This window comes from Camelina sativa, chromosome 17 (assembly GCF_000633955.1).
Source record: "Camelina sativa cultivar DH55 chromosome 17, Cs, whole genome shotgun sequence".
Taxonomy (NCBI): domain Eukaryota; kingdom Viridiplantae; phylum Streptophyta; class Magnoliopsida; order Brassicales; family Brassicaceae; genus Camelina; species Camelina sativa.
Genome location: NC_025701.1, coordinates 2,442,107 through 2,468,994, shown reverse-complemented (window position 1 = coordinate 2,468,994; position 26,888 = coordinate 2,442,107). Strand labels below are relative to the sequence as shown.

The 26,888-nt window shown below is 36.8% G+C and overlaps 8 protein-coding genes across 10 annotated transcripts; 5 read left to right on the top strand and 3 right to left on the bottom strand.

Annotated features, from left to right (window-relative positions):
• On the top strand, positions 2,569–7,343 carry LOC104754772 (transcription factor EMB1444-like). Of its 2 annotated transcripts, none has more exons than XM_010477040.2 (11): positions 2,569–3,255; positions 3,618–3,761; positions 3,972–4,053; positions 4,132–4,173; positions 4,360–4,419; positions 4,552–4,671; positions 4,831–6,000; positions 6,109–6,210; positions 6,369–6,509; positions 6,649–6,774; positions 7,019–7,343. In XM_010477040.2, exons 1-11 carry the CDS (start codon positions 3,158–3,160, stop codon positions 7,103–7,105), a joined length of 2,172 nt encoding a protein of 723 aa, XP_010475342.1. In that variant the 5' UTR covers positions 2,569–3,157; the 3' UTR covers positions 7,106–7,343. The 2 variants fall into 2 exon arrangements, with proteins under 2 accessions (XP_010475342.1, XP_010475341.1); XM_010477039.2 differs by having other exon boundaries at positions 2,570–3,255; positions 6,363–6,509.
• LOC104754773 (pentatricopeptide repeat-containing protein At1g06145-like) lies at positions 7,405–10,206 on the top strand. Its single transcript, XM_010477041.2, has 2 exons — positions 7,405–9,335; positions 9,635–10,206. The coding sequence occupies exon 1, from the start codon at positions 7,440–7,442 to the stop codon at positions 9,177–9,179; it is 1,740 nt and encodes a 579-aa protein (XP_010475343.1). The 5' UTR covers positions 7,405–7,439; the 3' UTR covers positions 9,180–9,335; positions 9,635–10,206.
• On the bottom strand, positions 10,241–12,421 carry LOC104759091 (pentatricopeptide repeat-containing protein At1g06140, mitochondrial-like). Its single transcript, XM_010482061.2, has one exon. The coding sequence runs from the start codon at positions 12,349–12,351 to the stop codon at positions 10,672–10,674; it is 1,680 nt and encodes a 559-aa protein (XP_010480363.1). The 5' UTR covers positions 12,352–12,421; the 3' UTR covers positions 10,241–10,671.
• On the top strand, positions 13,277–13,576 carry LOC104754770. Its single transcript, XM_010477036.1, has one exon. The coding sequence runs from the start codon at positions 13,357–13,359 to the stop codon at positions 13,558–13,560; it is 204 nt and encodes a 67-aa protein (XP_010475338.1). The 5' UTR covers positions 13,277–13,356; the 3' UTR covers positions 13,561–13,576.
• Positions 14,633–15,008, bottom strand: LOC104754769. Its single transcript, XM_010477035.1, has one exon. The coding sequence runs from the start codon at positions 14,899–14,901 to the stop codon at positions 14,692–14,694; it is 210 nt and encodes a 69-aa protein (XP_010475337.1). The 5' UTR covers positions 14,902–15,008; the 3' UTR covers positions 14,633–14,691.
• On the top strand, positions 17,115–19,809 carry LOC104754765 (probable hydroxyacylglutathione hydrolase 2, chloroplastic). Its single transcript, XM_010477031.2, has 8 exons — positions 17,115–17,277; positions 17,727–17,909; positions 18,010–18,213; positions 18,313–18,436; positions 18,817–18,917; positions 19,032–19,106; positions 19,198–19,296; positions 19,409–19,809. Exons 1-8 carry the CDS (start codon positions 17,224–17,226, stop codon positions 19,559–19,561), a joined length of 993 nt encoding a protein of 330 aa, XP_010475333.1. The 5' UTR covers positions 17,115–17,223; the 3' UTR covers positions 19,562–19,809.
• LOC104754766 (F-box protein SKIP16) lies at positions 19,851–26,876 on the top strand. 2 transcript variants are annotated; one of them, XM_019239632.1, is made up of 5 exons: positions 19,851–20,183; positions 20,383–21,084; positions 21,157–21,375; positions 26,541–26,647; positions 26,747–26,876. In XM_019239632.1, exons 1-5 carry the CDS (start codon positions 19,980–19,982, stop codon positions 26,823–26,825), a joined length of 1,311 nt encoding a protein of 436 aa, XP_019095177.1. In that variant the 5' UTR covers positions 19,851–19,979; the 3' UTR covers positions 26,826–26,876. The 2 variants fall into 2 exon arrangements, with proteins under 2 accessions (XP_019095177.1, XP_010475334.1); XM_010477032.2 differs by lacking the exons at positions 26,541–26,647; positions 26,747–26,876 and adding exons at positions 21,478–21,584; positions 21,686–21,886 and having other exon boundaries at positions 19,852–20,183.
• LOC104754768 (delta-9 desaturase-like 2 protein) lies at positions 21,959–24,334 on the bottom strand. The gene is made up of 5 exons (XM_010477034.2): positions 23,954–24,334; positions 23,713–23,853; positions 23,465–23,605; positions 23,174–23,280; positions 21,959–22,176 (listed from the first exon to the last, which is right to left on the bottom strand). Exons 1-5 carry the CDS (start codon positions 24,263–24,265, stop codon positions 21,978–21,980), a joined length of 900 nt encoding a protein of 299 aa, XP_010475336.1. The 5' UTR covers positions 24,266–24,334; the 3' UTR covers positions 21,959–21,977.

Below are 26,888 nucleotides of genomic sequence, written 5' to 3'. Positions count from 1 at the left end.
ATGTTATTTCAAAATCCATGTCTTTTGATTTCTAGAATTTACAATTCCATATGGAATTAGAAATCATCTATCCAATAACAGCCCCTAAATAACATATGGTGTATATAGTTTGAGTTTTAGAATAATGTAATTTAATTTCTTGCCAGATAAAGTATGGATTAAACTGAAACTTGTGGACAGACTAATAAGTTTAATTTTTGGACAAAAAATAGAATCTTCTGAACATGGTCTTCTATTTTATCCTTCATTTGAATGCAAAGTGCATGCATCTTCAATTTCAACACGTGCTTATTAATATGGGCATGATTTAGTCGCCACACACGATAAAAACTGAAAGCTTGTTTCTTCTTTTTATTTGCCCCTTTATATATGAAGGCAACGTATGCATTAATACATAAAATATATATATATATATATATATATAGTCATATACTGAAACATAGCGAAATTTAACAAACACATATTAGATTTTCTTTTTTTAACAAAACAAACACATATTAAATATCTTCCGGCCCTTCAATTGTGTCTGTTGATCGTTCGTTAGACGCCAAGGATGTGATTCTGAAGGTGTTGCCTCCAAAATATTTCAGCTGCTTGTTATCTATCTGGTCGTACTTAATATAATGGTTTATAATGGTTAACTCGTACACTTATGCATCAAAATTAAGTAACCAATAATATAGAAAATTCAGTTAATTAAGGTTTTAGTATATAATTTTTCTTGTTTGAACAAAAGGTTTTTACTAGAAAAGCCTGTTTATACATAGCTTCTGAAAATTTACGTTTCATTGTTGTAGTGAGATACAAGAAAAAGCTAACGGGTTTATCTAAACACTACCAAAAGACTAAAAATTAATAGTACAGTAAAACTAATTTAGTAATTATGAAAAACTGAACACATGCATATGTTTTCCATCTAACTATTCAATCTGAATTAATTAATAACGAAATATTAATTAGTTTTCTGCCAAATCACTTTGATAATAAAACTAAGTTAAACCATTAATCAGATCAAATATATAATTTTAATCAGTTATTGTAAAATTATAAATTGTGGGTGATATCTTGAAAACAAGTTGAGAGCGCGCAATAAAACGAGCTAAGCTTCATATAGATTCCAAGGTTTCCGTGGGCCTGAATAAACAAATGGAAATTTTAGATTAAGCATGTATTGGGCGGGCCTATTTATTTGCCAACATTGACTTTATGGACTAATCTTTTAATGAGATGAGCTAAGTAGTGGTATCGATGGGCTTCTTATTATGTAAACTTCTAACTAGTAACCAATTTAAGTTTGGATTTGATAAACTCGTTTATACAAAGTGCACATATTCATTTAAATAAAAACAAAAAATAATTTAGTATTCTCACTCTTTTTTTTTTGTTCTTTATGTTATTCTCATGTTAATTATAAACATTATAAAAGTTGTGATATAATGTTGACCAAAAGAAGAAGTTGTATAATTTATAGTTTTCTTCCATATGGCGAGACCTGAATCATAAATATGTTCTTGTACTGGGGCTGGGGGCTTCGTCCACAAAAACATGCAGAAAAGGAGAAATTATAATTTTCAATAGTAAAAGCAATACAACTTTTCGGTTTCCTTTTTCCCCTTCTCTCTTATTTCTGACGGTATACACTACACAAAACAAATTAAGAAATGAGTGTTATACATCATTAGTAAAGGATAAGAGAAAAAAAAGAAAAAGGAAAAATGGAATGTGCTCAAGTCCAAAAATGTCAAACAAAGAAGTGTGAAACTGAAAGCGAAAGGTGAGGCTTCTTTTCTTGTTACACTTGTTAATTTCGCAATCACACCTCCTCTATCACCTACTTCTCTCTCTCTTTTTTTATAACAACTTCCCTAATTAACATTTACGACTAACGAAATACATACATGTAGACTTGAAGAAAAAAAGATCTTGTTATATTTTAGGGTTACACTTTACTGACTCACAACTTTGACCATTTATTGTCATTTTAGATATGTCGTCAACCAGCCGAAGAGGAGCAACAACACCATGATTAGACAAATAAGAGAGAGGAGAAACACAAATGAGAGTATATGATTTTTATCTTTGAAATGCCAAATAATCATTAGATTCCATAGATTTTTGTATGGACCACAATCCCATCACACATTCTTTCTTTTTTTTTTTTTCTTTTTTTAATGTGCTTGGAGAACGAACGATACACCTAAGTACATAACAGATCAGATCAGATCAGCATATATACATAGACGCATTATATTACAAAGATTTTCATGTAACTAAGTACTTCCAAAGCAAAATTCTGGAATACATTGTGTAATTATATTCTATCAGAAAATTAAAATAAAAAAGTAGAATAAAGTTAATAAGGAACAAAAATTAACTTGGTGAATGATTTTGCTGGCCATTAGAGAATGATATCACTCGAATGTTTTTCCCCACATAATTAATCCCATGCTTGTTTTTAATTGGGACACCCCCGACAACACTACTACCCTAGGGTTTAACATACGCACCTATCCCAGCGCACGATAACTCTGTTATATTTCCACGGATGCTAACATGAGCCCTGTTAATTACTCTGACCATCAATGTCTTCTTCTTCAACGCTCCCCTTTAAAAAAAGGAGGTGTCTTTTTTAGCAACTCAACTCTCTACGTCTCGCTCTCTTTCTCTCTCACTCAGTTCTTCTTCCTACTCAAAGATTTAATCTTTCACCGGTGGATTTCTCGACAAAGATTGCAACTTTATAGAGCTTTTTTGATAGATGCAGATTCAGAGCGTATCATCATCTTTAGATAAAGGATCAATGTCTCATGACATAAGCTAGACTCTGTTTCTGTTTCATCTTCTTCTTCGATCTCAATTTCTTGTTAGAGCTAGGGTTGTTTTTTATGTTTGGGAGAGGAATGGGCACTAGGCAATATTCACTGGGAGAAGTAGGTCCACCAATAAACCCGAGAGCTGGTTTGCGAAGAGAACAAGCTGGAAGAGGTTCATACAGGGGTAGTTAGTAGATTCGTTCGCTCCTCATCTATAGGTTTTAGACACAGATTCTCTTGTCGGATTGATAAAGAATCAGGTTTTAGGACCCTTGAGACGATTTGGTTTTAAGTGTTTTAAGAGGGGTGGTTTTGAGTTTTAGTGGTGACGGGTGGTGGTTTAGATGGGTTCTTCTACCTTACAACAGATACTGAGGAGCCTCTGCTCTAACACGGATTGGAACTATGCCGTGTTCTGGAAACTCAATCATCGCTCTCCAATGTAAGTCATCCCAAAAGTTTATTGCTTTTACTGTTTATCCATGGAGATTGATCTGGTTGCTTTGAGAGATTTTGTTGATTGTAAAGGAACTTTCTGAACCTTATATGGCAAGTGTGGCCTTTCGATAGCTTTTCATTGTTTAGTTTGTTTACTTATCTGCTTACTCTCATGAAATTAGTAAAGGCATTCATGCACTAGGCGATTATGTTTCCATACAGGGGATTTTTAGATATGTGCTTGTGCTGAAATCAGTCTCTATCACAACTGTGGAGAACTTAGTATATTTGAGGATGAACAAAAAACTTCTATTTCTAGATGACAAGTTGAAGTTTCTCATTTATCGACTATTAAAACATTTGCAGGGTGCTTACTTTGGACGATGTGTACTATGTTAATCATGAGCGCAGTTTGATACCGGGGAACTTGCATGGAGGGCCTTACGCACATGATCCCCTTGGGTTAGCTGTAGCTAAGATGTCTTATCATGTACACTCTCTTGGAGAAGGGTACGCAAAATTTGCTTGCTGATGAACTGTTCTTGTTAATACTCATGCTCTCTTCATTACTTTGAGATCTGTTATTGTTGTTGTATCACAATCTGACATTAATATAATTACTTACTCTTTTAACAGGAACATCACATGTTAATTCGTTTTGATGATTGAGTTTTACTTAATGATGCTAACATCTTCATTTGTATCGCTCCATTGTTATAGGATTGTAGGACAAGTGGCTATCTCTGGACAACATCAATGGATCTTCTCTGAATATTTGGACGACACTCACTCGACATTTCAGGTTGGAAAATATGTACTTTGTGTTTGAGAATCTATCTCTGTGGCAACTTCTTGTCTAAAAGTAATGTTTTTCCTTTAGGTTCACAACGGTTGGGAGAGTCAAATTTCTGCTGGAATCAAGGTACGTATCAATTACATATTGTTATCTATCGCCTGAGATATTCTTGTTGTTGAATTTTTCTTGGTATTTCTACGTTCACATATTTGTCTCTTTTTTGATTCGTTTGTCAAAAAATTTAAATTTGTCTTTCCTCAAAGTTTTGCGTTTTAAGGTTTGATGACAATTTCTTTTCTTCATTTTCTGCAGACTATTCTTATAGTAGCTGTAGGTTCTTGTGGAGTTGTTCAGCTCGGATCTTTATGTAAAGTAAGTAAGATGTTCTAACCGTATACTGTGTTCAGAGTAGCTTATACAATAATAGTAGGCAGAAGGAAAAGTTTTCCCACTGAAAATATATACATTTGAATGCCATCGTCCTGAACACTTTTGGTTGAACAGGTTGATGAAGACGCGGCTTTGGTGACTCATATCAGGCATTTGTTTTTGGCACTCAAGGATCCACTGGCAAACCATGCGCCAAATTTAATGCGATGTGATAATAATAGTCCTTCGGATCTGGTAATCATTTTTCTCATGCAAATATAGTTTCATCTTTGTCTGCAGTTCTAGTTATGTTCGTACAAAAATGGAAGAGAGGTTCTTTGGTTTTGTTTATTGACTCTGACCCCAATTGTATTGCTGAGTATAACCATGATGCGTTGTATAATTTTGATGCAGCCAAAAATACCTTCCAAATGCTTACATGAGGCATTCCCTGATTTCTCAGGAGAATTTGACAAAGCTATGGATGTCCAAGGGTTAAATACTATATCTCAAAACACAAGTAATAGAAGTGACGACCTTCCATATAATTTCACTCCATCATATTTTCACATGGAGAGGACTGCTCAAGTAATTGGTGGGCTTGAAGCAGTCCAACCTTCCATGTTTGGAAGAAATGATTGTGTTACAAGTGGGTTTTTAGCTGATGTGGTTGATACTAAACACGTGAATGAAGTGGGTAAGGTAACTTATGATGAGGAAACTGGTGGATACCGATACTCAAGAGAATTAGGTCCCAATTTCCAGCAGTACTCGAAGAATCATGTGCGTAATTGTGCAGGCTCATCTTCTCTTGCAATGGAGACTGATAGGCTAAAAGCAGGTCCATCATATCTACAACACGATTCAGTTACATATTCTTCTCATCAAAATGAGGTTTTCCAACCATCTGAGTGCCAAGGAAGTACATATGTAAAAGACACAGAATATAGGCAGGAGAAGACAATTGAGTCAAGTCAGTTGGATGCTTTAACTGCATCTTTGTCGTCTTTTTCTGGCAGTGAGCTGTTAGAGGCATTAGGGCCTGCTTTCAGTAAAACGAGCACTGGTTATGAGGAGCTTGCAAAGTTTGAATCTGCTGCACCTATAAGACGAACAAATGATATGAGCCATAGTCACTTGACATTCGACTCCAGCCCTGAGAATCTTCTAGATGCTGTGGTTACTAATATGAGTTATGGTGATGGTAATGTCAGTCGTGAAATATCATCAAGCAGGTCGATGCAGTCATTGCTTACAACTGCTGAAATGGCAGAGGCAGTACCTTTGGGTCATAAAAAGCATATTATTGTTAGCCCAGTTGATAGTGTGACTAGCGAGCCGTCTCTAGCAGAGGGGCATATCCTACAGAATCCATCAAATATCTGTGGGGCATTTTCTTCCATTGGGTTTTCATCGACATGTCTCAGTTCCTCCAGCGACCAGTTTCCGACGTCCCTGGAAATTCCCAAGAAGAACAAAAAGAGAGCTAAACCTGGTGAAAGTTCTCGACCTCGTCCGAGGGACAGGCAACTTATTCAGGATCGTATCAAAGAACTAAGGGAGCTTGTGCCTAATGGATCTAAGGTGATTTTTTCTATTCAAAGCAATGTGATTGACGGCACTCATGCAGTTAGTGTCATAAATTGTATATTTTGTTCTGCTATTTCCTAACAATGTTGTTATATTTTACAGTGCAGTATCGATTCTTTGCTAGAGTGCACGATCAAGCACATGCTCTTTCTGCAGAATGTCTCTAAGCATGCTGACAAACTCAGTAAAAGTGCAAGTTCAAAGGTAAAAAAACTCAGGTGTCTTAGACAATTTCTCGTCTTCCCAAGAAAAGTTGCTTTATATTCTCCATGGTTTGTGAAGGGACCTATCCGATTATTCATGATTAATTATCAAATTTGGTTGTGAAGTATTTTGAATAGTTTATAAATTTGAAGTTGCAGAAGCAACACAAGGATACCGGCACCCTAGGATCATCTAGCACTGAACAAGGTTCGAGCTGGGCAGTAGAGATTGGAGGCCATCTTCAAGTGTGCTCAATCATGGTGGAGAATCTTGACAAAGAAGGAGTAATGCTTATCGAGGTGTGCTTTACTTTCCCATGACCTTTTTCATGTATTTGAAGCACTTCGGCAGAACGACTGGCAAACTCTGCATTAATCATCCTGAATTTTGCGTGTGTATGCAATTCATTGCTTGAGTGTGTGTTTGGATGTTGAACAGATGTTATGCGAAGAATGTAGCCACTTTCTGGAGATAGCAAACCTGATAAGGAGCTTGGAACTCATCATCCTCAGAGGCATCACAGAGAAACAAGGCGAGAAAACATGGATATGTTTTGTAGTGGAGGTACGTATTTGGGAATAAGTGAGAACTGTTCTCCACTATAAGGTCACACACCTCATGAATTAGAGCCCAACACTTTGAGGATCTGAATACTTATCCGTTGGACTACTTTGAACACGGAACCAAACTACTTAATTTTTGTTTGAAATCCCAAAAGAAAACAAACAAAATATGCTCTTGAAGTTTTCCTTGATCATGGTATTGCTACATCACATCTAATAACTGGATACTCTTAATGAATTGGCAGGGCCAAAACAACAAAGTAATGCACCGGATGGACATCTTGTGGTCTCTTGTGCAGATATTTCAACCCAAGGCCACAATTAACAGGTAGCAACAGCGTACTTGTCGCAATCATACAGACTCGGCTTCATGTATCAACAACTATAAAGGTCGACTAAACAGAGACAAGAAAAAGCTTGTGAATGTATAGTGCAGTGTGTGTGTGACACTTTTTGACACTTTAAAAGGTGTATTTTTTTCTGTTTGAGCTTGTTCTTATAGAAACACTTTGTATTGACTTTGCCTCTAATATCATAACTGCACAATATCATTGTCAGATAAAATTGCAACCCTCTGCTTCTCCGAGAGAGTTTGTTTGTGATACCTTTTAAGTTTTAAATAAGATTTCAAAGTCTACATCTTTATCGACAATCTCAAATTCTTACATGAATGCTTCAGCCAATGTGCGTAGTCTTCGGGCACACTCTCACCATCTTCTTCTCCTCCGAGGTTGCTCAACTTCACTCTTCCAAAACCTTCCAATTTTACAACTAATCAAGCAATGCTCGACCCCAAAGCTTCTGGAGTCTGCTTTAGCCGCCATGATCAAGATGAGCCAAAACGAAGACTGTCACTTAATGAACCAATTCATCACCGCCTGCACTTCCTTTAACCGTCTTGATCTTGCAGTTTCCTCCATGACCCAGATGCAGGTACCTAATGTTTTCGTCTACAACGCGTTGATTAAAGGCTTCGTTACTTGTTCCCACCCGATTCGATCTCTGGAGTTCTATGTTCGTATGCTTAGAGACTCTGTTTCTCCATCTAGCTACACATACTCTTCACTCGTAAAGGCTTCTGCTTTCGCTTCTGGGTTTGGGGAATCACTTCAGGCGCACATTTTCAAATTTGGGTTTGGGTTACATGTTCAAATTCAGACGACTCTTATTGGTTTTTATTCAGCCTCTGGTAGAATCAGGGAAGCCAGGAAAGTGTTCGATGAAATGCCTGAGAGAGATGATATTACTTGGACTACGATGGTTTCAGCTTATCGCCAGGTTTTGGATATGGAATCTGCGAGTTCTTTAGCTAACCTAATGCCTACGAAGAATGTGGCTACGTGGAACTGTTTGATTGATGGATTTATGAAATTAGGCAATCTGGAAATAGCAGAGTCATTGTTTACTCAGATGCCTGTGAAGGACATAATCTCATGGACCACTATGATCAGCGGTTACTCACACAACAAGAGATATAGTGAAGCAGTTGCAGTGTTCTACAGAATGATGGAGGAAGGGATTATTCCTGATGAGGTCACTATGTCAACTGTTATTTCAGCTTGTGCACATCTCGGTGTGCTGGAGATAGGTAAGGAGGTTCATATGTACATGGTACAGAAAAGGTTTGTTCTTGATGTTTACATTGGTTCTGCGCTAGTAGATATGTATTCTAAATGTGGTAGCTTAGAGCGGGCACTTGTGATATTCTTCAATTTGCCAAAAAAGAATCTCTTTTGTTGGAACTCGATCATTGAAGGGCTGGCGGCTCATGGTTGTGCACAAGAAGCACTGAAAATGTTTGCTAAGATGAAGTCGGAGTTAGTCAAACCTAACAGTGTTACTTTCGTGAGTGTTCTGACTGCGTGTACTCACGCAGGTCTTGTAGAGGAAGGCCGGAGAATATATCATAGCATGGTTGATGATTATTCCATTGTCTCTAATGTTGAACATTATGGATGCATGGTTCATCTATTCAGCAAAGCTGGGTTGATCTATGAGGCTCTTGAATTGATTGGAGATATGGAGTTTGAACCAAATGCGGTTATCTGGGGGGCTTTGCTTGATGGGTGCAGGATTCACAAGAATCTAGAGATAGCTGAGATTGCGTTTAACAAACTGATGGTTTTGGAGCCAACGAATAGTGGGTATTATTTCCTTTTAGTTAGCATGTATGCAGAAGAAAACAGGTGGAGAGATGTTGCAGAGGTTAGGGGAAGGATGAAGGAGTTGGGTATAGAAAAGATATGTCCTGGAACAAGTTCGATTCGGATAGATAAACAAGATCATATGTTTGCTGCAGCTGATAAGTCTCACTCAGCTTCAGATGAAGTTTTCTTGTTGCTTGATGAGATATATGAGCAGATGGGATTAGTTGGATATGTTCAGGAAAGTGAGTATGTATATTAAAGTGACTAAAAGCTAAACAAATCATTGGAGGATATAACCAGATAGAAGCGATCAGTTGGAGCCGCAGAGGCATTCCTTTGCTCATTGTGAGATTTGGCAATCACACCTGTGACCGATCGTGGACCGCTGGAGTACTAAGCCTTCGCATTCTATAAGGTATGTGCAAACCAAAACTTTCTCAGATAACTGAAAGCTTTGAAAATAGGAAAGAGATAGATCAAACTGCATACTCGCAATATTAGAATGTGTATCCTAGATTTCAATAAAAGTAAGGTTTAAAAGGCTGTGAGATCTTTGCCAGAAACAAATTGTGAATACCTTATTTATATATTGGCAATGCAATAATTATCCAGTACAAATATGTTGAAGCTAGAAAATGTAGAGAATGTCTACAATATCTCATGAGCAGACAGAGATCCAAAGTCACCTTTCCAAAACTACTGCTGTCTTTGCAGGTTCTCTAATGAAGCAGACTGCCACCATGAGGTTTACAGGCACCGTGGTACATCTCGGAGGTGGAGTGCCAGTGAGATTCTTTGGATCATGATGCTCTACCCCCAACGCCGAAACAGGGCTAATGCAAAAGAGCAGATCTTGTGGTCCTTGAGCTCACTACGATTTTGGTTTGTTTCCTCAAGTTTCTGAGTCACAGTGAAATTCATGATATAGGAAACGGATTGTTGGCAGAGCCTTGACGATCTCTGTTTGCAACTGTCTCCAATGCTGGAGAAGAACTGTGGCACTGGAACAGATCGTTCGGTTCTTATGCTTGGTAAGGTGCTGAAGCTGCTTCTTGATGTTGTTTACTTGCATGACTCTCAGTGTTACAAAGAAAGTCATGAGCTTCGTACTGTCCACCTGCCTTCTATGCCGTCTCAAACACCTTTACAAACTCAGTTTCTTGGTTTTTGAGCTTGTGAGCAAACCGGATGTTTCTTCCTTTTTCTCTGTTTCTTGTATCCTGTATCCCATTGTAGTGCGTTTATGATTCCTAAACTAGAGCAAGTAACAAAGTAGCCATTAAATCTTTTGTTGTGCCTATGCCAAGATCGAGCAAGAAATAAGAAAGGTAGTCAAAATACATAATTTGGAGGTATGGATTCTCCCAACATTCCAAAAGCAAAAACCACATTCCTGATCGCTAGCTTAATCACATGTTTTTTATATGTGTGAAAAATCCAGCTCGCAATTAGTTTTGGATAAGCGAAGATCCTTATGAGTGAGAGAAAACCTCTTCAATTGTTCTAAGAATATCACGTATCTTATGACAGCAACTTTGACTCGGCAGCAACCACCTCGTACAATTGTCAATCTCTCATCAACAGTCTTATCTTAATCTTCATGGGTTCTCTTTTACGGTTGACTGCATGATGCTTGAATTTGGAAAGTTTCCCAACTCCCACAGTAATTCCCATCATCTGTCTACCCTGGTGCTTCATATTTCACAGGTTCTTCATCAAAACCATGCTGCAGGAATCAATAGCTAAATTTTCTAGCCGACTTCAGTAGCAGATAGTCCCATGGGTTTTCTATATCCTTTCATGCCCATTTTCCTTCTCACACAATCCACCATCTCCCACATACCAGCATCAGCATATATGTTAGAAAGCAAGACGTAGACACTTGATTTATCGGGTTCCACAGTTAAGAGCTTCTCCGCGATTTCTTCAGCTAAGTCAACTTCTTTATGGATTCTACAAGCACTCAGAAGAGCTCCCCAAGCACTGGCCATTGGTTTCACAGGCATATTCTCAATAAAGGACTTAGCTTCCCCAATTTCACCAGCTCGACCTAGCAAATCTACCATACACGCATAATGTTCTTCCTCTGGCACAATTCCATACTCACTTGTCATCGACTCAAACTGCTTCCATCCTTCTTTGACATTTCCCGAATGGCTACAGGCTGACAAAAGTGAAACAAATGTCACAGAATTGGGAACCAGGTTTTGCGACTTCATTTTATCAAAACACTCCAGAGCTTCCTCGAACAGACCATTTATCCCAAAAGCATTGATCATAGAACTCCACGATATCACATTTCTCTCTGGCATCATATCAAAAACCTTCTGAGCCATTTGAATATTCCCGCATCTAGCATACATATCAACAAAAGATGTAATATTTACAGCATCCATTTCAATCTCATTCCTTATCATGTAGCCATGAACACTCTTCCCCTGCTTTAAAGATCCCAAGCTCGAGCAAGAAACAAGAAGTGCCGCCAAAGTACATTGATTTGGAAGTATCAATTCTCCAAGCATCTTCCTAAACATATCAAATGCTTCAACAGCTCTCTCACACTTTGCAAAACCAGATATCAGCGTAGTCCACATCACCACATTCCTATCAACACACCTTTCAAATAGGTTACGAGCATCATCCAACAGTCTACATTTCACATACATGTCTACAATGGATGCTTGTAAATAATCACTCTGATCTACAAAGTTCCTTCTAATGGATAATCCATGCACTGATTTGCCTTCTTTACCAGCAAAAACATTCCCACAAGCTTTTACCAAACATATCAATGTAAGCGCATGGAGCGTTATGCTTTCGTCTCTCATGAGATAAAACAAACGAAACACTTCTGAGTCTTTAGAGTATTTCAAGTAACCTTTCATCAAAACTCCCCAAAGAACTGAGTTTCCCACAGTAATTTCGTCGAACACCTTGTGCGCACTATCCATATCACCGAATTGAGCATACATCTCAACCAACGACGGAGCAACGTAATCATCCTTATCCAACCCATTCTTCATCGCCAAGCCATGAATCAACATCCCATTATCTAAAACCCTTAAACCAACGCAAGCTTTGATCGCGAACACCAAATTGAAACTATCAACTCCATCATCACAATGCCTCCTCATTCGATTGTAAAGAAGCAAGACGTCACTATAACAACAACTCTTGGATTTTGAGTAACCAGAGAGGATCGTGTTCCATGAATACCGATTCCTTTTCCGACAAGGGATTCGATCGAAAGAAGCGGTGGCGAAATCGAGACGATTCGATTGGATATAAGCGTTAGTGACACTGGATCCGAGAACAACTTCATCTTCGAATCCATGGATTATGACCTTGGCGTGAATCTGCTGGGTATGGTGTAGTGTTTTGATTTGGGTTAGGATTGATAAAAGAGCTCTGCTTCTGTTCGCCGGTAGCATCGACGGTAATTTAGCTCCGCCGCGAGAAAAAAGTCAAATATATGTTACCGCGCCACACACAAGTCAACGCCGTTATTTAAATCACAAATACAAATACTTGGCTTTTAACCACGTGTATTTTTTACTTTAGTGAAACAGTGAATACAATACAGTAGTAAGTTTATAAAGTAATTATTTTATAGGGTGATTCATATATACATGCTCAAGTGCCAACCATATTACTATATGGTTTCATTTATTGTTTTGGTCGAGACTTTTAAGAGTAAGACTGAATCAAACTTGCCAATTGATTTTTTTTGTTCTTCTTATTCAATTATGGGATTCCCCTTTTTGAGACATTTTGACAGTTTCCAAGTTCTTTTGCTTAGTGGTTCCGGTTTTTTTTAAATGTTAACATGTCATCCTGACCTCCCATACTCGAATTTCAATCGTCGTCATAAATATTGAAGTATTCAAGTTTATGTACCTAGCAAGCATTAGAATAAGTTATTTAAGCAGATCGAATTGACCACAATTCTTCTATTTAACCAGTTACTATCTTGACTCACCGAAAATAAATAATTTTACCAAAGTGTACTTTTGCTCTAATAAAACTGGATCGAACTCTGTTTTACTAAAGTAAAATTAGTCTAGCTATTTGGTTTATCAGCTTCTTTTTTTCAGGTTTAATTACTTGTAATGTATATACATTGCGGTCCAAGGCAAGAACCGTGTCTTTTATTTGTTTGATCAATTCTTATAGGCAGCATGGATTCAAATGTTGAAAACCAAGTCTTTCCTAGTAAAAGTCAAGCTACAAGAATATCTAAAGTAAGACCGAAACCACAGATAAGATACCAAGCTAACGAATCACTATAATCAGAAACCCTATATATATAAGTCATCATCAAACTAAATGTGATACAAATTAAGCAAACAGCGAGTAAAAGACATACAAAAACTTTTACGTGCCAAACCAAAAAAATATATTTTTTTCACTTTGAATACCCAAACAAGAGACAAAAAATGATGATGAAGAAACAATTGATACTTGGGGTGATTTTGCTCGGGCTCTTTATGATTTTCTTGAACACCACACAAGTCGAAGCTGCTAGACCCGATGGTGAGATCCGATTCGTGTTCCAGTTGCTGCAACGGGGTCAGGTTCCAGGGTCAGGTCCAAACGGTTGCACAAACATCCCAGGAGGTTCGGGCACGTGCCGCCCGTGAGTCGTCACGTCATGAGTCTGGGTTTACATTACGGTTTCTTTATTTTTTTAAAAGGTTAATGTCATAGACACTGAGACACAAAATAGTTTTGTATATTGGTTCTATTTTGACGCACTTGTAAGTTGTAACAGATACGAAAACAAATGTATGTATTCATCAACTTGGTAAAATCTGCCAAAACTAGTTGATGAGATTAGCTATTCTTTAATTTGTTTTATGAACTCTAAATATGTAACTTTAAAATAAAATAAAATATGTACCTTTTTGGTTAATAAGTACTTATTAATCTTTAGTTTAAGAAATTTTTCTTATTATTTTATTACTGTAATGCTGTCAAGATTTAAAACTACAAAATAAGGTAGTAATATAGTTGTAGACCCAATCGACGACCCTAAACCTCCGAGCAAACAAGCAAACGGAAGAATATAATGGTACATATCGCATGCACTGAACGATAATTTTAAACAAATTGTTCTACTTAAAACTGTAGAATTTATATTTTATGTACGAGCAGAACTGTTAGTTCAATTATGCACTTGATGTACTTTTAAAAGAATATATTTTGTGTGTGGTATATTTAAATTTTTACTAAAGTTAGCATGTTGATGTGGTAATCTTAGAAAAGCACTAATTAATTAAAACTGTATAATCGTGGAAAAAGTTAAAGTACACATATCAGATTTTCTCTTTCATTGTTGCTTCTGTCTGCAAAAAGTTGGTAACCTTCTAATCATTACGAACAATGATACATTTTACTCGAAAAAAAAGAAAGAACATATGTATTTTACGTAATACGTACTATGGTCTATGGAGCAACCAAATTCATTCATTAAAATTCAATTTAATTACACACCATCTAAAGCTAGAGATTATGTTCACACAAACAGTTTCGAATTCAACCAAATTAATTATGGTAATTGGAGAAAAAAAAATATTATTGGGCATGCACACCCTTTTTTGTTTTGCAATTTACATAATTACATAATTTACATTATGGTGAAAAAATATCAAAGACTCGTATGGCTCGAAATTTCTAGCAAAGAAAAAATTACATATGTCTCAATTAAAAAGAATCAAAGAATCTCTGGTTGTATATTCGAGAAGAAGAGAATCAAGTGACCGGTACTCGATTCAACCATGGCACCTACGTGTACCACGGGGAATGTTGGTGCAACCATTTCGACCTGACACGCTTACTGGACCCCTTTGCAACGCTTGGAACACAAACCGGATCTCATCTACAGCTGTTGGGAACGGCCTCATGGCTTCAACTTGATTGACGTCCAAGAAAACAACGAAAAAGGTAACTAACATAACAACGATCATTAGTTGTTTCTTCATCTTCTTTCGTACTCTTAATTTTTCCGGAAAGGAAAACGAATCTGACTTATTTTTGTGTGTGTGCACGTAAAGCTGTTGTAGGGCAGTAGGCTTTTTTTTTTGTTTTTTTTTTATTTAAAAAAATTGCATGGGGTTTCATTTTAATTCGATAAATGGCACATATATATAGAGAGTTATTGGTCAACACCTCATGGCTTGACTTTGGGATTTTCCTCACTAACTCGAATATGAATATGAATATGAATATATATATATATATATAGGTGGTCATTGCAGTTTGACTTTGACTTTACTTCAAAAGAAATGGTTTTCAATATTTGATAAACATCAGACGTAGGATTTGATCAAACGAGTTACTCTAACACGGTTTCCGGTTTGCATTAGACAAAGGCCTCTTTGCTCGGAAACGAATGGCACGTGTCCCCATCTTCATCGATGAAGATCTCTAATTCGAAAAGATGGATGAAGATATCTAATTCGAATATACGCAACGCAAAACGAAATTGTAAAACCCTGTCTAAATGCTGGTTCGATTTTATGGAATTTTCTCAGTTAGATTTTTTGATATTTGTAGTTAGCTTCGTGATGAGTCAACATAAATCCGTCAGTCATCCATTACAATGTTGCAGTGGATGATAAGTACTTTTAAAATGATGTATATATCCGTGTCATTGTACAATAAATCAATAATGAGCCACAAACGACTTTCAGTCAAAAATTTTATTCTACTTTTTGTAAAATTAAAACAAATCTACTCGATCGGTATATGAAAAGAGATTCCTTGTTTAATAATATAAACAATGAAACATTACTTAACTTACAGGTATTTTTCATTAAAATTTTGTTTATCTTCTCAGTTATATATAGCTAGTTATATAAAATTGGCTCTACATATATAACTTTTACTTATCAGTTATGCATGTGTGCGCGTATGTAGATGTACAAAGGTCTGTTGGGTTGACAATTGTCTCACAAGAAATTTTGAAGGCTTGAGTGCTTGACTTTACTTGGGACTAATTATGACATGGAAACTGATCAAAACAAGTTACAACACGACTCGGTCGGCTCGCCTTATACCACTGAAAAATGCGGAGTATAAGCGTAGATAACCGCAACAAAATACCAGATTAGAATTCCGGTTTAAGCTTGGTCTACCTTTGACATCGTAGTCTCTGTTATACATACATCAGATCAGATAGTATAATTAAACCAAGAAACAAGAAAAATAAAATAAAAATATTGTACTTTTTTGGTTTTTTTTTTTGGTTTTTTTTTGGTATAAAAGTCACGTTTCGAGTCAAACGCATGGAATAGAGGAGGATAAACAATATACTACAAGGTTAAGAAGTATTAACATAATCGGTCTAACATTACCAAAGCAAGTGCGTACGCGCCTGCCTTCACCTCATGTACTTCTGCGTGCCGCGTGCTTATACGTATATACCGAACGGGAAATTTCAGAAGAAAAATATATGTGAATGTGTAAAATCACTAATTTAAAAAGTTATATATTTCAAAGTCAAACCTAGTACAGTTTATTGAATGTGCATAGTCATAAAACTATTATTTATAATTTTCTTACATAATTTATAACAAATTATATAAGAATTATGTCTGGACGTTCAGATATTCGGATCAGATTCAGATCAGATTTTTCTAGGTTCGGGTTTTTCAGATTTATAATTCTAAAATCCATTCAGATATTTTCAAATTTCGGATTCGGATCGGGTTCAGATCGGATTTTTCAGGTCTAGATTCGGTTATCCATAATACTCAAAAATCCAAAATTTTGTGTACAAATCAATTCAAATTACTTGAAAAGAACCAAAATATCTAAAAATTAGGACTGTTTTTTAAACTAAATGTACTCAAGATAGTTATAATTCCTACATATAATATCCAAAATTTTAAACTTTTTAGGTACCTAAGTTATTACAAGTATCAATATTACTAAGATATTATTACTATGTACTTATATTTTGGGCATGTTCGAATATCCATTCGGATTTCGGTTCGGATCAGATTCGGATTCAGATTTTCGGATTTTGAAATTTAGAATCCGCTGGATATTTTTCAATTTTCGGTTTGGATTGGATTGAATTTCTAAGATCGGATTCGGATCGGTTTTTTTGGATTCGGATATTATGGCTAGGCCTAATAAGAATATTAACAGTGGTTTGATTTGGTTTGGTCTGGTTTAGTAAAAGTGTGGCTTGGGTCGGTTTCTGTTGTCACTTCCGTGAGCTCTCTCTCTCTCTGTAGAAACTAGAAATCGCGTGGGAGTGTCACTTCTCCATAATCAAATCCATAGAGCGAAGAGAGATGCAAGCTATCGCCAAAGTTTCTTGTGCGGCCTCCTTCTTTCGATGTTCTAGGGTTTGTATTTCTTCCAATTTTACTCATTCTTGTCTCCTTCTCCGGATTGATTTTACTCACAAGTTTTAGGGTTCACTCCTTCCCTCTGCATAATTTAAGTAGAGATTACTCGTAATTGTTTTCTTCTTCAAAGTTTTGAAATTTCGATGCTTAACACCTTGGATTATACAAAAGTTTCTTAATTTTTTTCTGGATGTTTTTATTTTATTTATAAATTATAATTTTCCAGTCAATTAACTCTGAGTTGAGAATTCTGGTTGTATACATGAATTGTGTTGGTTCAAGCTCACTAGTTTATTGCTCAAAGCTCAAAGATATTGGTTTGTGACTTTTTCTTGTTTGAAAAATATTCAGTCTTGGCTGTGACTTTTCTTGTATGTATATTTTTGAAGCCTTCTTGTTTCATATCTTTTGATTAGTCTCTTCTTTTTATCTGTTTTTATGTGAAGCTAACAACTCAGACATGTCTAAGTCCATGCGTGAGACAGCTTCATCTCAGAAAGGGTTTTGTCTCTGGTGCGATGAAGCTGTTCTCTTCCCCTCTTAGAACTCTCCGTGGTGCTGGTAAATCCGTTCGCGTTTCAAGATTCTGCACTGTCTCCAATGTCTCTTCCTCATTGCAGATTGAACTGGTGTGTGTGTTGCTCTTTTTCACTTACCTTAAACTGTATTCCTTATTTTGCTTCGTAGTCCTTTTGTTTCTTGGCAAATAAAGCTAATTTTTCTCTGCAGGTGCCATGTCTTACGGACAACTATGCTTATATTTTACATGACGAAGATACTGGTACAGTTGGTGTGGTTGACCCTTCTGAAGCTGTACCTGTTATGAATGCGCTGCAGAAGCATAGTCGAAATCTAACATATATCCTAAATACACATCACCATTATGATCACACTGGTGGGAATTTGGAACTAAAAGACAGGTATGGTGCAAAGGTAGGCGAATGTTACTTCACTCTGTCCATATTGTGGATATGTTCTCTAGACTTTTTATGTAACAATTAAATTCCACACTATGACGTTGCTTGTACTTAGGTGATTGGCTCAGCTGTAGATAGGGACCGGATTCCTGGAATTGATATAGCCTTAAAAGATGGTGACAAATGGATGTTTGCTGGCCATGAAGTGCATGTTATGGAAACCCCTGGCCACACAACAGGTTGGTTACACGTCTTCTTAAATGCAAAGTTTACTCCTTTCAAAGTTTTAATTTATATACTTCTGATTCAGATTAGTTCAAAGTTTAGTTCTCCAATCCATATTCTTATGCTATATGTCCTCCTTGTATGCCCTGTATAGTTTATTCGTCCGTAGCATTAGTTACCAATTTGAGATTCAAGATTTTGTATGTTTTCATAGATTCACATGATTAAGTTTCTATTCTAAAAAGTTTTGGTTTTTTCATAATATCCTTTGAGGTTCTAAGAACTTTGTATTTCCCTTGGTCCTCTGATTAGAGCTTTGATGCTTTAAAAAGCGTTAGCATCTCTGAATGTCTTAGCCTTGTCCCCATTATAATCTCTTCTTTTCTGTTTGTAGGCCATATTAGTTTCTACTTTCCAGGGGCGCGAGCAATTTTCACAGGGGACACCTTATTTAGCTTATCATGTGGTAAGCTCTTTGAAGGTACTCCAGAGCAGGTAAACATCGTTTTATCTTAAATTTTCATGTGTAGCTATTTGTTCTCTCTGAACCTGACTCTTAGCGTAAGTTCTTTAAATTGGTTTTCCAACAACCTGCATCTTGTTCTGCAGATGCTATCTTCTCTCCAGAGGATAATTGCTTTGCCGGACGACACAAGCGTATACTGTGGGCATGAATATACACTGGTTTGTGATCTTTATTGGGTGTTTCCATATATAAATACCACGTCCAAACGTGTAAATCCCATCTGATCGGATGATTTTTTTTATCTTGCAGAGTAATTCCAAGTTTGCATTGTCTATAGAACCAACTAACGAAGTACTCCAGTCTTATGCAGCCTACGTTGCAGAGCTCCGTGACAAGAAGTTACCAACGGTAATCTTTCTTTCATTTCATTTTACTTCACTGGACTAGCTTCTCCAAAGTAATTGAAACTATCACTTCTTCTTTGTTTTCTTGACTGATTTTGGTGCCTGCAAAATCTCAGATTCCAACAACGATGAAGATGGAGAAAGCTTGTAACCCGTTTCTCCGTGCTTGGAACACAGATATCCGTCGGGCTTTAAGTATTCCAGAGACAGCAGATGAAGCAGAAGCTCTGGGTATTATAAGAAGAGCAAAGGACAATTTCAAAGCTTAGCTAATGATTCCTCCTCTGTACAGATGATGATGAGATCCGGTTTAATATGTAATGTTGCTGAATAAGATGTTTTCGAGTTTTGACCATAAACTCCTAGTAGTGAATTCATAGTCATCATACCCGATGATTATTTTTTCTTTTGTTGTAAAGTTTTAAAACTTCAATTTGTTTCTTTTCTTGCCTTAATGTCTTCTTTCGAACATGTTTTGGTTCGGTCCCTCTGTATCACTATCCACGTTTCTTTAGTGTATACTCGAATTTTGTATTTTTATTTAGTGGAGATCCTAAAGTAACCGACTTTATCCAAGTGCCAAAACACATCAGGTAGATGATATTGAAACATTCCAAGAACTGAAACAGAGCCGACCGACAAAAGTCAAAAGCAAAGAAGGGGTCGTTGTCTCTGAGACGAAAAGCTATGGGGCTAGAAGATGCAGGAGATTTGGTTCTCCACATCGTATTATCCAAAATCGGTCCTGAAAGCACAGGGAGAGTGGCTTGTGTCAGTACACGCCTTAGGGTTTCCGCCTCCGAGGAATCTCTCTGGTCGATCTTTTGTTCCCGTGATCTTAATATCTCCACTCCACTCGATCCCCATGGAGATCCTGCGCCGTCCTTCAAGGTCAATTTCACTCTTTCTTCTTTCACAATTTCTAGGGTTTTGAGTATTTAAATTAACCTGAATTCGATCAATTCAGAGTCTGAATGTTCGTTCTTTAAGGGCTGTTGGCACTTTAAAGTTTAGGTTTTGAATTTTTGATCTCTGAGACTACCTTAAAGTTTTGATTTTTTTTTTCTTTTTCTCTCTCTTAATTCTTCAGACAGCGTATCAGTTGTGGAGGGAGTCATTTAGAATGTACCCTTGGAATCTTGTTAAACGAGTTACACTTTGTTGGGACAACCTCAAACTATGGTTGAGCTTAAACTTCCCTGAAGCAAAGGCAACACTGAGGAAAGGTGCCACAGAAGATGATCTTGAAGAATTCGAGACTCTTCTCAAAGTGAAGCTTCCTCTTCCAACAAGGCTTCTCTACCGTTTCGTTGATGGTCAAGAGCTTTCTTCCTCTAATGGGCTTGATGGGTCTTTGGGGCTTATAGGTGGCTACTCTGCTTATTCTCATGAAGTTAATGTCTACTTGCTACCTCTTAAGGAAATTATAAGGGAGACTAAGGAAACCATGCGCCACCTTGGTTTCTCCAACAGTGAAAACCTTATCGTTGTGGCTGCATCCGTAGTGGCCGGTTTGAAAATCTTTTTCCTAGACTGCACAAACGGAAAGCTTTATACTGGGACAAGTAACCGCCAGTTGCTTCCTTGTGTACCGGATTCTTTGGTTAGATCAGTTCATGATATCAACGGCGATCATCAGTCACAGGATGCCTTGCTGCTTTGGTTGGAAGAACATGGCAGGCGGTTACAAACCGGCACTATAAAAATCTGTGAACAGGAAAATGTCAAAAGTATCAGTTTGTTCCCGGAACTTCCTCCCTTGTGTTCTGTCGCCGTAACTAATGGTGTGCAGGTAAAGCAATGACTTACTTAGTTATTTGATATGGATTTGTGGATTGTTGAATGGAAAGGCTTGTTTGTTCAGGTACGTGCTTCGTCTGTTTTTATTCCGGAAATATCTAATCTTCTGGATCAGCCACCAGCATACTGGTATGCATATTCAATCCGGATGTCTCTCATGCCTGAAGGATGCATCTTGAATGGGACACATCACAGCTCTTGCCAACTGTATTGGAGGCATTGGGTTATCCGAGCTGATAATGAAGTGATAGATAAGGTTAATGGAGAAGCTGTGATAGGAAAGGTAATAGTTTTGCTTTAGTTTAAGATAACAATTTGTTGGTTGAAGGAGCATAATTGTGATATGAATGAACTTTGTTTTCTAATGCGGTTTTTGTATTTGTAGTATCCGCTCTTACAAGCCGGAGGGGAAGAGTTTGTGTATGAGAGTTGTTCCAGTTTTCCATCAACTGCTGGATCCATTGAAGGCTCTTTCACCTTTGTGCCTGGAAGGTATGCTTTCATGATATGATGTTAAGAATCCAGACCATATATATGTTGTAGTTTTGATAGTAAACTGGAATCTTGACCCTTTTTTATTCCTTTTTTCTTAGTCTGAGAGATCCAAAAGGGAGTCAATTCGAAGTCAAAGTCGCAGAGTTTCCTCTGGAGTTACCGGACTACATCTTCTAAACTCTTTCTTGCTCAAGGTTTGTTACACTTTCGAGATTGTTATGTCAGTTTTCGTTGTCCATACTTAAAAGACAAAGGTGTTGGATCAACTGGTTTGCAAGTTCGTGAGAACAGATTATTCTTAGCAGTAGTATTACATACATAAGCAACAAAAGAGTGAGTGACGAGTACATACGTATAATTTAACAGAAATAGATAGATTTAGAGCTGACATTAATGAGGGAAAGCCATTTTGCGTTTCTGAGCATCGGTAGGCAATTTGACATTAGTGGCTAAACCGAGAGCCTGGAAGAACCGAATGAGGTACCAAGTTGTGTCTACCTGATACCATTCTAGTCCGTGCCTAGCCGACGCCTCAAAGGCATGGTGGTTGTTGTGCCAGCTCTCTCCCATCGTGAATAGCCCTAGCCACCTGCACCATTACACACTTTTACTCAGTATTATATAAGTTTTTTCAGTTTAGAAAGTTCTCAATCAAATTGAAACTAGGCCCATTGTGGATAGGTTTTGGTCTTTCGGATAATATTTTGTTTGTTTGTTTGTTTGGTTTTTCGACGTGTCTTGAATAGGTCTTATAGAGATTCGAGTTTGTAAATAAAATACCAAACGTTACGAGAGGTGTCTTTGGTGTTCCACGCTTGCGAACCCCAAATATGGCATGCCGAGTTGACGAGCCAAGTTAAATGGTAAGCCAATACTCCGAAAACACCCTGTTGCCAAACAAAAAAAGAAGGAAAAAAAAAGCGGTAAATTAGTACTACTATATTGGATGAATAGTGAAATCGAGTTACAAAGATATAATTGAAAATGAGAATTTAATTTATTTTTGAAATAATAGATTAATAGAAAATTTTATGAAGAAATTAATTGCTAAGATACATAGAGATTTTTTACCACGCTCCAAGTTAAGTAAGGTAGACCACCCCATAAGTAGATGAGGGTCCAAAATGCTGAGATGTGGAGACCGATTGTCTTTCCAAGAAACCTATAGAACCATTGTTGCTTCAAGTCCATCACATTGTTACGTCTTCCACACTGTAGCAAGTATTACAACATTCACCTTTACTTTTTAATTACAAATCTTGGAATCTCATCACTTATTCACAAGTGAATTTACGTGCGGTTTGTAAACGTTTAGCTACCTTTTCTCTGATATAATCGGAGTCAAATAGCCACAAGACATGGCTGAACCAGAATCCTTCGATAGGGCTATGTGGATCGNACCATTACACACTTTTACTCAGTATTATATAAGTTTTTTCAGTTTAGAAAGTTCTCAATCAAATTGAAACTAGGCCCATTGTGGATAGGTTTTGGTCTTTCGGATAATATTTTGTTTGTTTGTTTGTTTGGTTTTTCGACGTGTCTTGAATAGGTCTTATAGAGATTCGAGTTTGTAAATAAAATACCAAACGTTACGAGAGGTGTCTTTGGTGTTCCACGCTTGCGAACCCCAAATATGGCATGCCGAGTTGACGAGCCAAGTTAAATGGTAAGCCAATACTCCGAAAACACCCTGTTGCCAAACAAAAAAAGAAGGAAAAAAAAAGCGGTAAATTAGTACTACTATATTGGATGAATAGTGAAATCGAGTTACAAAGATATAATTGAAAATGAGAATTTAATTTATTTTTGAAATAATAGATTAATAGAAAATTTTATGAAGAAATTAATTGCTAAGATACATAGAGATTTTTTACCACGCTCCAAGTTAAGTAAGGTAGACCACCCCATAAGTAGATGAGGGTCCAAAATGCTGAGATGTGGAGACCGATTGTCTTTCCAAGAAACCTATAGAACCATTGTTGCTTCAAGTCCATCACATTGTTACGTCTTCCACACTGTAGCAAGTATTACAACATTCACCTTTACTTTTTAATTACAAATCTTGGAATCTCATCACTTATTCACAAGTGAATTTACGTGCGGTTTGTAAACGTTTAGCTACCTTTTCTCTGATATAATCGGAGTCAAATAGCCACAAGACATGGCTGAACCAGAATCCTTCGATAGGGCTATGTGGATCGCGGTCCGAATCTGTGAACTGGTGATGGAACCTATGTGTACTCACCCAATCTATTGGATGACCCTGAAACGAAAAAAAGAGAGACAATATAACTGAGTATATATACATATTGGATGTACGATCGATAGTTTCATTTTACATTTTCTTGTAAAAGAGTATTTGCCTGCAACGCGAAAAGAGCAATATAGGCGGATAAGTATTCAAGCCATTTAGGTAACTTAAAGCTCCGGTGAGTCAAGTTCCTGTGGTACGAGAATGTGATGAAGATGTTAGTCACCATGGTGAGAATCCAACCGAACAAGAATGCGTCCCATTTGAAGTAAAATGGAGCCAGTAGACACAACAGATGCACGACTACAACAGCCGAAGCTTTCTCTACATCGAACTGGGTCCATTTTCTTAAGAAAAAAGCTCTTTTTTCCTTGCGCTCTAATTTGCTTTGGCTAGAGCCATCATACTTAGCTGCTTCACCCATCGGACCGTCGAGAAATGAGTTTGTTATCTTTGATATATGAATAGTACAAATACTTTTGAGTATGCCTTGTGATTGACCAAAGGTCTGATATATATAGGGGAAGATGTTGGTAATTTTAGTTGAGTTGTTGTAGAGATTAAAGATTGTATATATCGGTGGATTTTTTTTTTTTTTTGTTAAAAATATATATATCGGTGGATTTGAGTAACGTGGTATTTATTTAATACCTAACGACGAAAAGATCGACTTCTACACTTTACCCGCTCTATCTTGTTGAATGTGGGATGTTTTATTGTGCTACGCTCAATTTAAGCGAACATTATTGTTCTCGTAACATTTTGTAAACAATGTAAATTATAGCATATTGTAGATGTATTATATAGTACATGTAATAGGTTTATATTCTTCTAAAATTTCAAATTAAGTGTAGTTTCACATGTTCGCTTTACATCACATCAAATATATTGATATCTTTTGAATGATATATGTGTATATGAATTGACAGCGTAAATTACTTGGTCAATCGTATTGAGATTTAGAATATAGAAAAACATACATACATTCGTACAAACATTTCAGATATTTAATACGATGGATGGGCGGGGACTCTGTCTTTCATGCCCACTATACTATTGATAGCTGTGGGGTACTGTGTACTTATACAGCCTCTAAGGATAAGCAAGTGAATGGGGGCCGGTGCATGGCAAACGGAAGCCAACATTATTAATGAACCATTGGTTAGATATTTAACATCTCCTCTGTTTTACTAATAGTGTTATTTTAGAGTTTTTTTCTTTGTTTCACATAGAATATCATTTTATATTTCGAATGTAATTTTTTACATCAAATTTTCTAATTTAACTTTATTCCAAAACTTATTTATTTAATTTAAATGACAAATTACTCATTATATAATTCAAGTTTTTCTTAAATTGTGTGTAATGTGTCAAAATACATTTTTTGTGAAATAGAGAATTTATGAAACTTTAATCAAGACGAGAAGTTGGAATAACTTTTATATTTTCAACGAACCAATGCAATACGACGTGTTTGTCTCTATGAAGGCTACATAAAGAGAGATAGTAAACAAATTAGAAAGAGAGATAGACTCTACAAGTCTTAAGATATAAAGGGGGTCTATATATATGCACAACTGTAGATATTAATTTAAAGAAAAGGTTAACTCAACTAACTAAGTAACAAAGTAAATAGAAAAAGCTAGCACAATATAGCTATAGATTTCTGACCAGTTCCAACGGTACTGTTGTAAATGTAAAGATTGACGATGGCCAGAGTTATTCTTAACCAGTAGTTGGGTGTTTCAGATTTTATTGAGGCCCAACTAGCTGGCTCACATCTAATTTTTTTGGCAATTTGTTACTGAAATTACTGTTAGTAGGATTGGCGGGTGGATCCAACGACGGCCCATATTTTGTAACAAGAAAAGAAAAAAAGAATTAAATATGTTAATTACGAAATTGTAAAAAGTTCTATTGCACTCGACACTCGTGACGTGATATATACGCGATTGGAATTTTTGTGGTTTGACGATGCATGTCATCCACAACAAAAAAAAATAATGAGTGAGCTCTCGAGGCTGAATGCATGGCGAGAAGTCCCCAATATGAGGCCGTAATTTATTCTATAATGCATGCTATATATAAAAAATAGAGTTTGTAAAATAAAAATACCAAACGTTACGAGAGGTGTCCTTGGTGTTCCACGCTTGCGAACCCCAAATATGGCACGCCGAGTTTATGAGCCAAGTACCATGGTAACCTATTGCTCCCCCCCAACACCCTGTTTCCAAAATAAATAACAAATTGAAGTTTTAACATTATACAAGAGAAGATAAGAAAAATCATTGAGTATGATAACTATGAATTCACTACAAGGAGTTCATGGTCAAAACTCAAAAACACCTTCTTTCCCCCAAGATCTTAAAGAATTCGAGACTGTTCTCAAAGTGAAGCTTCCTCTTCCAACAAGGCTTCTCTACCTTTTCGTTGATGGTCAAGAGCTTTCTTCTTCTAATGGGCTTGATGGGTCTTTGGGGCTTATAGGTGGCTATTCTGCTTATTCTCATGAAGTTAATGTCTACTTGCTACCTCTTAAGGAAATCATAAGGGAGACTAAGGAAACAATGCGCCACCTTGGTTTCTCCAACACTTCAATTTAACAATTTGCTTTAGTTTAAGATAACAATTTGTTGGTTGAAGGAGCATAATTGTGATATGAACTTTGGTTTTCTAATGCGGTTTGTGTATTTTTGTAGTACCCGCTCTTACAAGCCGGAGGGGAAGAGTTTGTGTATGAGAGTTGTTCCAGTCTTCCAACAACTGCTGGATCAATTGAAGGCTCTTTCACCTTTGTGCCAGGAAGGTATGCTTTCATGATATGATGTTAAGAATCCAGACTACCATATGTTGTAGTTTTGAAATTAAACTGGAATCTTGACCCTTTTTGATTCCTTTTTCTTAGTCTGAGAGATCCAAAAGGGAGTCAATTCGAAGTCAAAGTCGCAGAGTTTCCTCTGGAGTTGCCGGACTACATCTTCTGAACTCTTTCTTGCTCAAGGTTTGTTACTTTTTCGAGATTGTTATGTCAGTTTTTGTTGTCCACA

Excerpts from the sequence above, each read along its gene's own strand:
- LOC104754772 (XM_010477039.2), top strand. The coding sequence starts at position 3,158 with ATGGGTTCTTCTACCTTACAACAGATACTGAGGAGCCTCTGCTCTAAC. Across the intron at positions 3,762-3,971 it reads GTACACTCTCTTGGAGAAGG|GATTGTAGGACAAGTGGCTA; the intron begins GTACGCAAAATT and ends CCATTGTTATAG. Across the intron at positions 4,420-4,551 it reads AGCTCGGATCTTTATGTAAA|GTTGATGAAGACGCGGCTTT; the intron begins GTAAGTAAGATG and ends TTGGTTGAACAG.
- LOC104754773 (XM_010477041.2), top strand. The coding sequence starts at position 7,440 with ATGAATGCTTCAGCCAATGTGCGTAGTCTTCGGGCACACTCTCACCAT.
- LOC104754770 (XM_010477036.1), top strand. The coding sequence starts at position 13,357 with ATGATGATGAAGAAACAATTGATACTTGGGGTGATTTTGCTCGGGCTC.
- LOC104754769 (XM_010477035.1), bottom strand. The coding sequence starts at position 14,901 with ATGAAGAAACAACTAATGATCGTTGTTATGTTAGTTACCTTTTTCGTT.
- LOC104754768 (XM_010477034.2), bottom strand. The coding sequence starts at position 24,265 with ATGGGTGAAGCAGCTAAGTATGATGGCTCTAGCCAAAGCAAATTAGAG. Across the intron at positions 23,606-23,712 it reads CCGATTATATCAGAGAAAAG|TGTGGAAGACGTAACAATGT; the intron begins GTAGCTAAACGT and ends TACTTGCTACAG. Across the intron at positions 23,281-23,464 it reads CTTACTTAACTTGGAGCGTG|GGTGTTTTCGGAGTATTGGC; the intron begins GTAAAAAATCTC and ends GTTTGGCAACAG.
- LOC104754765 (XM_010477031.2), top strand. The coding sequence starts at position 17,224 with ATGCAAGCTATCGCCAAAGTTTCTTGTGCGGCCTCCTTCTTTCGATGT. Across the intron at positions 18,214-18,312 it reads AAGACAGGTATGGTGCAAAG|GTGATTGGCTCAGCTGTAGA; the intron begins GTAGGCGAATGT and ends GCTTGTACTTAG. Across the intron at positions 18,437-18,816 it reads AACCCCTGGCCACACAACAG|GCCATATTAGTTTCTACTTT; the intron begins GTTGGTTACACG and ends TTCTGTTTGTAG.
- LOC104754766 (XM_019239632.1), top strand. The coding sequence starts at position 19,980 with ATGGGGCTAGAAGATGCAGGAGATTTGGTTCTCCACATCGTATTATCC. Across the intron at positions 20,184-20,382 it reads ATCCTGCGCCGTCCTTCAAG|ACAGCGTATCAGTTGTGGAG; the intron begins GTCAATTTCACT and ends TTAATTCTTCAG. Across the intron at positions 26,648-26,746 it reads TTCACCTTTGTGCCAGGAAG|TCTGAGAGATCCAAAAGGGA; the intron begins GTATGCTTTCAT and ends CCTTTTTCTTAG.
- LOC104759091 (XM_010482061.2), bottom strand. The coding sequence starts at position 12,351 with ATGCTACCGGCGAACAGAAGCAGAGCTCTTTTATCAATCCTAACCCAA.